This window comes from Ursus arctos, unplaced genomic scaffold (assembly GCF_023065955.2).
Source record: "Ursus arctos isolate Adak ecotype North America unplaced genomic scaffold, UrsArc2.0 scaffold_1, whole genome shotgun sequence".
Classification (NCBI taxonomy): domain Eukaryota; kingdom Metazoa; phylum Chordata; class Mammalia; order Carnivora; family Ursidae; genus Ursus; species Ursus arctos.
This window is the reverse complement of record NW_026622763.1, coordinates 57,939,441-57,952,057: the sequence shown is the minus strand read 5'-3', so window position 1 is coordinate 57,952,057 and position 12,617 is coordinate 57,939,441. Positions and strand designations below refer to the sequence as shown.

Sequence of the window (12,617 nt, the reverse complement as noted above, 5' to 3'; positions counted from 1 at the left end):
CTGGCAACCCTAAAAAAGGCAGATATTTCTGATGAGAAAACTGAGGTTGCGATAGTAATTCCCCAAAGTGACATCGCAAGTTAATAAATAGTAGAAGCAAAATTTGAACTGGAGTCTGACTCTAAAACTACCACACCATGAGAAAAAGCCCTAAATTCCTTTACATCTCTCCTCCAGCTCCCAAACCTTTATCAAGGAATAATGGCAGGAATTCAGAGATTTGTCTTCCTGAATGAACTTCTCACAAAGGAACGCCCTAAGCCAGCTTCGTGCTGACAGCCGATCCTTTGCCTTGCTCGTGCTGTGTGCCATCTCCCTGGAGCCTTGTAGGAGGGCCGTGCTGCTGGTGGCATGGGATGGGGCAGGCAGAGAGCTCAGGGAGGATGGATTCTCGGTGCTGGATGTGATTCAAACGTTCTGATCCCCTACGTGCCCCTGTAAGGGTTTCAGCTGACATCTGTGTAAAATAGTTGTCAGCTGAGGAGCAGAGAAGTGGCCTGTCAAACTCAGAATGTCCCATTTGCCAAGTCTCACATGAGAAAAGTGAAGACAGGTCCCACTGGGAAAAGAAGACCTGCTTTCCAAAAGATTTATTACATAAGGGTCAAGTTGCATAACATGTGCTCTGCCCAGTAGAGGCAACTCCTCCTTGATTCATTCATATTTTTGCAAGGTGACTAATTAATCTTTTTTTTTTTAAAGATTTTATTTATTTATTTGACAGAGATAGAGACAGCCAGCGAGAGAGGGAACACAAGCAGGGGGAGTGGGAGAAAAAGAAGCAGGCTCATAGCAGAGGAGCCTGATGTGGGGCTCGATCCCATAACGCCAGGATCACGCCCTGAGCCGAAGGCAGACGCTTAACCGCTGTGCCACCCAGGAGCCCCTAATTAATCTCTTTAAAAAGGAGGGACTAGATGGAGGGGAATAAATGAAGGGCCTTATGTGAATGACAAAACAACCTGAGCCTTATTGGAATTCTGTCTTGGTTCGGTAAGCTAATATTGAACTTCCTTCATAAACAACCTGACCGAATACTGGGCAGAAATCACTGAGGCTTATACACTTTAAGACCTTATATATGAAGGTGAGGTCTGTATCCCCATGTTCTAACCTGTCAAAATAGAACATTCTTGGTGAGTTGGGAAAATCCATTTTTGGTTTCAAGTCATTTTGAGATAGGCTATCTTATCACCTCAGACTTCACAGTGTGTCCTAGAAAAGCATGCTGTTTTCACAGTGATATTGAAGGCACAGTGAGATTTGGTATTTGATTTCGATTATCCTCATGATTTCCCACATGATATAGAACTGCTTCATGAAGCTACTTGCTGCTAAGCATTTCAGACCTTTATGTGGCATAAAGAGAAAACAACTGCTTGAAAACGTTTAGGAGTAAAACATGCATATTTAGAAGTCGCTGACATTTGCTATGTAATTTTTCTTGTATGCTATGTATGATGCAAGACATTCCCCACCTAGCGTGAAGACCGTGCCTTCTTCCTCAGTCAGGAAGGCGGCATAGCATAGTGGCTAAAGTGTGGACTCTAGAGCCAGACAACACGGCTTTGCGTGCCAGCCCTGCCACTTACCTGCTTTGTGATCTTGAGCAAAATACTTAAGTTTCGTGTGCCCTGTTTTCTCATCTACAAAATGTAGGTGGTAGCAAGTTCCTCCCTTACTGTGTCAATTGGCAGGATTGGGTGAATTAATATATGCATAAAATGCTTAGAATAGTGTTGGCATATTAATAAATGTAATGTGTTAGCCGTTATACAAATGTGTGAAGATGACCAGTAAACTCTATAGGAGGTGTCAGCAGGTTCAAAAAATAAGTTAGTTAGTTTATCCTTAGTTTAGGCCAAGGCTTCACCTGAGTTTATTCACATCTCTGTACAAGTGTTAAGTAGGATGGCTTCCGTTCCTGTGTTCTCCTACGCTGTCTGCATATAACTCCTCAGTGATCCCATAACGTCTGTAGGCAAAGGATCCTCTCGTACCTGGAACTGGAAATGGGCACCACGTCTCACTTATCATACTCTTGCCAAATGTATGTCAGCCCCACTGTGATAATGGTAAGCCTTTATTTGAAAAAATGTTCCTGACTTCATAACAGCATCATATATAATCAGTGACTACTCATGAGGAAAAAAAGAATAATAATATGTGAGGAGACCTTCAAATCATTCAATGTGTAAAAACTGTCTTCATACTTGAAAAGGTGGGGAAATAAAGTCATTCATTCATTCAAAATCTGTACTGAGTACTGTCAGAGGCCCAGCACTGTTCTAGAAGCGGGGAGTAAAGCACCTGGAACATAGCTGTTGCTGTCATGGAGATCACATTGTAGTGAGAGGAGGCAGTGAACAAGTAAATAAAACAAGATAATTTTAGAGACACATAAGTGGATGGAGTAGGTAAAACAGAACCCCGTAAGAGAGGAAGCACCTTGCTGAAGACCTCAGCTGAGACACAACTAAATTTAGGAAGGAGAGTTCCACCCTGAGGGAACAGCAAACACAAAAGTCTTGAGATAATGAGTTTGACAAGTTCAAGAAAGAGAAAAGAAGGTTAGGTCTTGGAAGGGGAGCGGTTGGCAAGTGGAGGTGATACAAGGTGAGGTTTTGGAAGTAAGCAGACGCTTAATCATGTAAATGTAGGCTATGGGAAGGAGAGGGAGTAACGCGGTAAGCTTCGTATTTTTAAACAGTTTGGCTGCTACGTGGAAACCAAGTGTAGGGGAGCATAAACATTCCCAGAAAGAACCACTCAGAGCCATGAGCTGTAGTCCAGATAGATGCTGATGGCTTGGACTAGAAAGTGGCTGTGACGTGGAGAGAAGCGGACAGATCTGCAGTATGTACTGGGAGTACAGACAGGACTTGGTAATAGTCTGGTTGCAGGTGGTGAGCAAAAGGAGAAACCAAGGAATCACATGTTTTAAGATCTTACTTAAGCCCTGCCTTCACAGGGAAACTTCTCTAACTCACTTCTAACTCACTTCTTCTAACTCACTTCTCTTTCCTTTTGGTGGAGCAGTTGTTTTTTGAGCTCGTAACATGTGTAGGGCACAGTTCCAAGTGTTTAGGATACATCAGTGAACAAAACAAAGATCCCTGCCCTTGTGAGGTTATATTCTCTCCTCTACTACTTCTCTCTCTGGGCCTGTAATTCACACTAAATTTTATGTGTCTTTGTATTGGTCTCGAAGTGTTCCAGATATATTATTTTTGTTCTCCAAATAGTCACCTTCTCAAGGACCAAGGGCCCCGTCTTCAGCGTATCATAATGTCTAACTCAGTGCTGGGGGGAACAAAAGTAACGGTGAAAATATGTCTTTTTCATTGATAATTTCTTGTTTATAAGCTTGTCTGCTTTAAGTAGATTTGTGAAAATCCAAAATTGCAATTCAGATAATTGGAAAGGCAATCATTTTTCCATTAAAAAGGGATTATTTACTCACTGAAGAGTTACTTTAAAATAACAGACTCCCTTAATGAATGTAATTAAAAGTTTGTTAAGGACCATTATGTATTTGTCAGGGGATGTGGATAAAGGAACTGAAGCTAGAGTATCAGGGCCACACAGTCAATTTAAAATTAATCCAAAATGAAGACAAAGGAGCTAAAAATTAGCATTGTAACTAAAAGAGAAAATAATTTCTGATTTCTAAAAATTTAAACATATCGACAACCTTATAGAAGACTTTCATTTTCTAAATCTACAGTTTATAATCAGCAATTATGAATTCATTCTTTAACCAGAGCACATTCTTCCTGGTAATGAAAAGTAATCATTTGAATACACAAGAAAATTGGCTTCTGGTTACAGCCCTTGGAGTATGTCTTAAAATATGAAGAAGAAAACAAAATTTGTGATTTGATGTTTTATCAAGAAGATTGAGCACTTCTTAAACACTCATAGAATATTGACTACTTTTCATGACCCCTTGTAGTAATGTTGGCATTGAGGTGCTAGTGTAATGTTCTAGCCACTACACCTGTCCTATGGGTTAATTAAGCTTTTGAGCATTATCCCAGGAATCCGATGAATGTTTATGACTTTATTTATGTAGAACATGCTTCTGAGTTCTAGAATAACGTTAAACCCAAGGTTTAAAGAAAACTCCCCATTTATAAGGGGCCCTTTAAAACTTGTTTCTGTAATTCTCATCATGTTTCCTCTTTGAAGACCCTCATAATTATCAATGGGAAAGAAAGCCTTTCACCAGGTAGTATGCAGAGCACAGTTCATTTAAGAGTGTAGATGCTGTTCCCTTTACCTCATTCATTCAGTCATTCATTCAGTACATTTGTTGAGTGCTTTCTCTGGGCAAGTCACTAGGCAAAAGCAGCAAATCATGTCTGGTCTCTAATCCAGAAGAGCTGATAGCTTCTTGGGGGAAAAAGACGCATACACAATCAAATGTCTTAAATACTGTAAAAGAGATATTAGTGAAATGTATTGCAGGTTCAAAGGAGAGCAAGAGACTTTTTTCTGATGGAAATGGAAAGGCTTCCTGGAAGAGATGGCATTTAAAATGCCACTCAAAGCTAGAATTTGAGAGGGGACAGAAAGGCAAGGGCATTCTAAGAAGCATAAGCAATGTGGTAGAACTAAAAAAAAAAAAAAGTATGTACAAGAACGAAGAAAATATGTATGTATAAGAACCAACCAAACTACTTTGTGTAGGAAACATTTCTAGAGTGACTGCTAGGTGTAAAGCACTGCCTAAGAAGCCAGAGACAGAAAGAAAACCATTTTGTCGTCATACTTGAGAAATAGTTCAGTTGAGCATATCTTTAAAGTTTTAAGTCTAAGGATGGTGATGGCTGCTGAACCGAGGTGTTGGGATTGTATTCTATGGCGATGGCTTTGGTGATGGTGATAATAATGCTTATCATTTGCTAAATCCTTCAGCCTTCTGTGCACTTCAGTAAGAATTTACATGTGTTAGTTCCTTCAGGTCTCCTCATGAGAAATGATTAGGGCTTTTATTCCTACTTGTCAGCTGAGAAAACGGGCTTAACAAGTCAATTAATTTATTCAATGTTGCCCAGCTGGTAAGTAGCTGACTAGAGATTTGAACAGGTGCACAGTATTGGATTTCAGAGCCTGTAACTCACTAAGGGGAGCAATGGAAGACTTTTGAATAGGAAAATGATTGATTCAAGCTATCCTTCTCAAGAACTCATTTAACCACAGGGGGAGTACAGCGATTGAAGAATTATACTAGTGAACAGATAATGAGGACCTAAATGAAGGTAACAGTAATGGGTATGAAAAGGGAAGGAGGTGGAAAATGTCATAAAGGTAACTAACTTGATTGAGGGTCAAGGAACAGGGCAAAGTCAAATACAGATTCAAGTTTTAGAGTCTGTATGACCAGAAAACTCTTAGTGCCAGGAAACGAAATAAAGACCACCAGAGGAGGAATGTCCCTTCTAGGGATCAGGGAGCTGGGATGATTTGGTTTAATTTGGTACAAATTGAAGTTGAAATGCCAGTGGGATAATACAGGTGAGAGGAGTCCAGCAGGTGTTCAGAAATACAAAGGTTGAGCTTGGAAAAGAGGTGTTTAGACATGGAATCGTATTCTACAGTGGTACAGATAGGTCAAGGAGGACTGATAAAGGACTTCAAAACCATAGGTTTATTAAGATGGAGAAAACAGAAGCCAGATTTATGAAGCGAGGGGATAGAAAAAAAAAGTGAAAAGGAAATATAAGCTACACTAAAAGGAGTTAAAGTTAAAGGAAAAGACAGAGTAGTTGGTAGACTAAGAAGCTGACAAAAATCAGGGAAGTTTTCTTTGTTTTCCTTAAGAAGGAAATGAATGAAGAAGGGTGGTAACTTACGGAATAAGATCTTGGCATTGGTGGGGCTGCATTAACTCAAGGGCACACGTGACAGGTTAGCCAGGGGAGGCATGCCTGGCGCCTCCTTCAGATTCATCGAGTCTCTTGCCACCCCTTTAGATCACCACTTAAATGCCACCTCTCCGCTAGGCCTTTAGCTCTCCCATAGTTTCCCCCATAGAAGCTTACATGTTCCTTACCACATTTTCCTGCCTCTCTTGGTACATACATGTACCATAGACCAGTAGTTCTCAACCATCAGTGTGTTTCCAATCACTTGGAGGGCTGGTTAAAACACAGATTTCTGGGTCACACTCCCAGAGTTTATAATTCTGATGCCCTGGGATGGAGCCTGGGAATTTGCTCTGCTAATAAGGTCTCAGGTGATGCCGATGCTTCTGGTCTGGGGACCACACTTTGTGCACTACCAAACTAAATGAAGGACCTATGGGAGGTACAAATAAAAGGTTTGGGAGTTTGAGGATGGACTAGTATGCCAGACCTGGGAATGTTCTGGAAAATATACTCCAGGAATTAAGCATGATTTAAAGGCAGGCACAAAAGAATGGAATAATTTTCCTAGCTCCATTGAAGGAAAAATGCTTTGAAGGAAGTTAACAGCATAATCCCTTCTGAACACAGTTTTCTTAGGGGTCTAGATTTTTAAATTTAGGTGTAGATTTTTAAAAATAAAATAAAAAATAAAAGTGAAACCACCGCAGTGACTATAAGTTTAGTTTATTTTTTTAAGCAGGAGGGGCAGAAGGAGAGAAAGAATCTTAAGCAGGCTCCACACCCAGCCTGGAGCCCTACGTGGGGCTTGATCTCACCACCCTGAGATCATGACCTGAGCAGAAATCAAGAGTCTGATGCTTAACCAACTGAGCCACCCCAGCACCCAATATAAGTTTACTTTAATCACGAACTAAATATTATGTGAGCAAGAAGTGTGCAATTGCTATTTGGGGGGAAATAAGTATAGAGCTAGTGTGCTATGTTCCATTTAGAATGGTATTTTGTTATTTGTAACAACTGAGATCATGGGGCTTGGAGATGCACGCTAATTCTAAGAGCTGGTATTGTAATTACCATTCTGATTGCTGCATCTAATTATTCCCTTAGGTTTACCTGTCCCTGATAGTTACCATTTAAATCTGACATAAGCAGATATACCAAATCTCTGAATTTGGGTGGGTGCAGTTCACTCTGTACATCACTGAAGTGTTGGCTGTGGTTGGCAAATGTTGCTAAGTTGCCCAACCAAAGGTGCAAACTCCTTCCTGACATTTAAAACGTCAGTCATTTCAAGTTCCTTTCATTCAGTCAAATGCCCACTAAGCTAACTCAACAATATCAATGATAATCAGCCTAACATAAGCAAATATATCCATGTGTCACATGGATATATCAGAAACCTTATTATGATCACATGGTCAGATGCCACTGGACGCAGAGTGAGATTAGATATATGGGTACATAATGTATCATTTCATTATGCTAATTTCATTATGATAATTCACCCACGTAACTGAAATTAGGTTTTTGGCATTGAAAAGCATAAACATCCCTATTAATGTTATCAACATCAAATTGTTACCTGCTTTAGTCTTTTTTAATTATGTGCTGTGAATCTTGCTTAAAACCTAAAAATGCACAGGAATGGAAGGAAATTCCTCAGGCCTAATGGCATGTAAATTAATTATTCTGGACTAAGAGAATATAGACAAAGTTCATATTTTGAGAACACAGTCCTTTTTGAAATAAAAAGCAATTTTAAAATATTTAGTTGCCCACCTAGAAAAGAAAAAAAAATCCCTTTAAGTCTAAGTGATACCAAAAATTCCAAATTGTTTTAACAAGTAAGTATTTTGAGAAAGTTGCTTTGCTTTGCTGGGAAGAAGAGGTGGGTGGCAGATGATTTGATTGCATTTTTTACCACGGCCGAGTAGTAGTTTCTGAGTAGCTAAAGCTGCTCAGAAAAATTACATGCAAGAAAGTAATTGTCAGTCTTTTAGGATATATTTGGTTCAGTGTCGTCAGAAGGTAGTCTGCCCTCTCCCTGGAATCAAGTTGCAAACACTATCCTCAATAGTAATTAGAGCTAAGCGGCAATTACGGGACGTATGATTTGTTCAGACGCACTGCCCGTTGGCCGTTTCCTAGCACCACATTTCACAGAAGCACCAGGTTGAAATGATGGAATTATTTATCTCTCAATGTAGTACTTCGTACAGGGCTCGAATGCAGAAGTGAACGTGGACTGTAATCTTAAAACCGAAGGTAAGCATTGCTGGCTGATCAGCGTTTACACCTCAGGGAACTTTTTCATGAAGTTTGTGACAAAAATGTAAAACAGTTAAAATCAATTTCAGAGAAAAGTAGCAGAATTAGAGCAATAGAATTTGTTAATTTCACAATTCCCCTGCCCAATATCATCCTGGTTTTCCTAATTTGCTTTTATTTAAATTGTAATATTGGTTCACTTTGCTAAATATAATAAAGATGTGACTGATTGCCCGCATTTCCTTTATGTTTTTCCTTTTGAAGTTTGTCTCAGAATAACTAGTAGGTTAAAAATGAAATTCATGTTTAATCCAAGTATTTAGAACCCTCTCTCACTTTTCTCTTCAGGAAGTATATTTAAGCTGATGATTGTACCTATTCAAGAATTCACGTTCAAACTGACAGAATAGTGGCTGGTAGCCTGTCACAAAGTTAGGTGATGTGGGTGATTTGCAGTCTTGTCACATGATTTTTAGGATGAGCATGTTTCAAGTTTTTAATGTTTCATCTAGTTCGAGTCAAAATTCAATGGCTTCAATGTTTATTTAGACCCTTGGGTATAGGAATCTCTCTGGAAACTAGGTAAGTTTAGCTCCTCAAGTGGGAGTATTGTCTGTTATGAGGATAGATGTAGTTTGTATGTATACAATAGATGATTGTGAAATTCTCATTTCTGTTTTAATGTTATCATTTTAGGTTTCCCCACCTAAAATTCCTTTTCTTTTTTTTTTTTTCATTTTTGCCATTTCTAAAACATGAATAAATATTACTGTTAAGAAAGAACTTTAGAAGTCTTGGCACTAGGTAGATGTTTTTATCTCTTAGTCCCCAGTGGGATTTCAGGTGGTTTGGAAAATATTGAAAGAACATCGACTTATTTTATTTTACCTCACTGGTGAATTAGAGGTATAAACACTGAGGGTTCAGTAGACTCTCGCAAAAAATGAGTAGATTAAAGACCATGAGCCTTAATGTTTCCAACGTGCTAGTACTCTGTGATGTGGGACTTCTTAGCAGACACTGGTTCTCAGTGTAGTTACCACAATTAGGCTTGTACCTGATTTTGGAAGAAAATTTTTTTCTACCCCTGGGTCCATTGTTGGCTTCATTCTGTATATTTGCTTTGTCATGGAGCCGTTTCTCCCTGAGCACCGTTTTCTTCATCAGAACAATGTAGGATGGGGGCGCCTGGGTGGCACGGCGGTTAAGCGTCTGCCTTCGGCTCAGGGCGTGATCCCGGCGTTATGGGATCGAGCCCCACATCAGGCTCCTCCGCTATGAGCCTGCTTCTCCCTCTCCCACTCCCCCTGCTTGTGTTCCCTCTCTCGCTGGCTGTCTCTATCTCTGTCCAATAAATAAATAAAATCTTTAAAAAAAAAAAAAAAAAGAACAATGTAGGATGATCAGTCATAAACCGTGTAACAAGTTAGATGTCTACTTAATGTACGCTAAACACCTGTGCTCCCCAACGGAACGCTATAGTATTTGTGTAACCCAGGACATTCATGACAAATTGCTATAAAAATATACCACTGGGGGCACCTGGATGGCTCAGTCAGTTAAGTGTCTGCCTTCTGCTCAGCTCATGATCCCGGGGTCCTGGAATCGAGTCCCGCAGCCGGCTCCCTGCTCAGTGCGGAGTCTGCTTCTCCCTCTGCCTGCCGCTCCCCTCTGCTTGTGCGTGCACTCTCTCTGTCAAATACATAAATAAAATCTTAAAAGATACTTATATGTATTTTTATATATATATATATATACACACACACACACATATATATACCACTGAATTCTGTGGTGAATTTAAGTTCTTACTTGCTCTACTCTGTCATGAGTATGGCAGATATTATCATGTGAGTGTATATAAAAACAATCTTCAGTGGTTGCAACTGACATGACTACTTGAGACATAACTAGCAATGTGACCTTCATCTAATTGTTTTATCTTGTCGCAGGGACAAACTCATCCTGATATTAGTAAAATCGTCCTATTTGTCTTTTGATTTATAGAGGCAAATATTGAAAACAAAATGAATGCTGGGAAAGAAGGCAAATGCCAAAGTTTGAATGCTTTCCAGTTCCCCAGCAGTACTATGGTGAGAGAGAGAGACAGACAGGTCCATATGCAGAAGTAGAAAGAGACGGAAACAAAGACCTGAGAGAGACAAGAGGGTTGAGAGAGGCAGAAAAGATAAACAGGTGAGAGGGAGGGGTAGTAGGGAGACCGTGAGAGATAAAAGAGGCACAGAGAAAGAAAGTGTTAGAGAAGAGAAGACAGACACATAAGTCAACCAACGTTTAGCAATAGAGATTGTGCAGTTTTGGAACTTTGGGTTCTTTCTTGCATTTTCTTTAACTGGCAACATGCTTTGTCAAATAAAATACACTGAGCCCAGGTCTGTCGCTTTTCCATTTGTGTCCTTTAAAGCAAAGGGAGCTTAAAAGGCTGTTTGAAGTTCAGAAGAGACCGAGAGTCAAAACAAATGTTCTTCTGAAAAAAAGTATTTCCATTCCTTTCTTGCCTTATAAAGCAAATCATTGACAAGGAAAATGATGAGTGCTATGATTAAATTCTCTACTTTCCATGTGGCACCTTATTAAAAAATCATTATGTTTTTGACTTTTGGTGTTCACTGGGGAAGTGAGACAGAGTCATTTGAGAAGCCAAAAAGAAATTCATAGAAGAGAAACTGGTACAAAAGCAGTATAATGGTACAAAAATAAACATAATACACAGGGACAGGGGCGATCATTTATGATGGATCACTTCCAATGCAGAAAATCCTTGGGCTTTCACTGGAGGGCCTTATCTGATGCTGTTTTGCATATCACTAGTGCCCCAGAAGCTGCCCGAATGACTGAAGCAAGTAGCCTCAATTTCTAGGATGTAGGACAATGGCAGAGTTCCAAGACACCAGGTCAAGGGTCGCCATTCCATTCAATACCCATTAAAGACCCTTTGGAGTGCAAGCATCCCCTAGGTCACAGGACCCCGTGTTTCTAAGGATAAGGGTGATATCACATTGTATCCCAGTTGCCCAGCTCCTCTAAGGAAATAGATATCCTGCTTACCTAAGTCGTTCCTGCTTATAGAGTTTTTCCTCTGCTCTACTTCATTCTATACTGGTTTTGACAATTCGTTTAAAGATAAAAGGGAAAAAAATCATTTTAGGGGTGAGATGTTAGGAAATTCTAATTAAGGAATTGGTGCTAATTCTAGTCCACTTTGTAAAAGTAAGCCAAAGTTAACCTCTCTTCCTTCCCTTTTCAAATCCCCCTCACCTTTTGCCCCAGGTGAACGTCACTATCTCCCATTACTTACAATCTCTGCTCACCCCGTTCTTGGCATGTCCAGATTAGTCACCTCATGCCAGGTTTCCACAGGGATGAAATGGCAACTTTCAAAGTCCCTGGCTGCCAAGTGGGAGCCATCTCTGAGGTTTCTGGATGAAAATGGCTTCTTGGCTGACGGAGGACCAAGAGTGGCCTCGTCTATAATGGCCACCAGGATTATAATCCGCTAGAATTTATCTTGAATTCTCTGTAGTGCATTGTCATATGGAAGCCATGGAATATGTATGCAAAAAGGAAGAAGGGTGATAGCACAGTTGTGGCTGTCCTGTTTATTCCAAAATCCTGCTTTCTAGGAGCCTATTAATTTTTTTTTAACATGGGCAATAACTTCTGAATAGCTTTGAAATGTTTAGTTAATATTTAAGCTAAGGAAACCTCTTTTCTGTACCAAGGTGGGAGTAGAGAGCACTGGCAGAGCAAATATTAACTCTGTTTCCTTAAATGGAGCAAGCTTCTGGAGGAAAAAATATCTTTTTAAAGGACCATTAAGTAAACCACTATTCCTTTGCCCCCCATTTGGTTCTTAAATGCAAATAGCCAAGTCACTGAATGCAAGAACTGAATCTCTGAAACCAGGGGGTAAAACATTTTGTATCCTGGAGCTAGAATTTATAGCAGCAGCTGGATGTGTTGACCTCCTGAGTTGCTGTATACAGCCTGTTCAGCCTGGCCCTTTTGTGAGCTGCAGAAGAGAGGCCTAAAGAAGACCCAGAGGCCTCCATGGTCTTGCTGCTTTGATCTGCTCCAATGGAAGGTCAGTTGCCATAGCTTGGAAAAATGTGTCTTTTCAGATAGCATTTTTGTTGCACTTACTGATAGTACTTCAGTATAAAAACCACCAACAAATGTATGTGTGCCTCCTGCTGGGAAGCTATTTGAATTAGTTATGTTCATAGACCTAAACAGTATGGCCGAAAGCATAGTTTTAATGGCGTTTGTTGTTCTCTTTTTTTATATCAATTGGAAATACTAAAAGAATTCTTTAAAATGTGGTGTTGCAATCAATCTTCCACTGTTCTTTAAAATAGAAAGAGATGTTGGCTGTTGGCCACACTGGCTTTTCTCCTTGATTTAAATTTCTTTCTTTCATTATTCATATTAATAGAACGTTAAAACTAAAATCTC

General features: G+C 39.8%; 1 protein-coding gene across 7 annotated transcripts in view; it reads left to right on the top strand.

Moving 5' to 3' along the window:
* ZNF385B (zinc finger protein 385B) overlaps positions 1-12,617 on the top strand; it is a 376,330-nt gene that overhangs the window by 268,726 nt on the left and 94,987 nt on the right. The window contains exon 1 of one of the 7 annotated variants that reach the window (XM_057316513.1): positions 9,547-12,246. The exons of 5 other annotated variants lie outside the window; for them this stretch is intronic. In XM_057316513.1, the coding sequence (XP_057172496.1) occupies positions 12,240-12,246 (7 nt within the window). In that variant the 5' untranslated portion in view covers positions 9,547-12,239. Of the gene's footprint in view, positions 1-9,546; positions 12,247-12,617 lie in introns of those variants that run through there. One more of the 7 variants, XM_057316517.1, reaches the window with a different exon arrangement.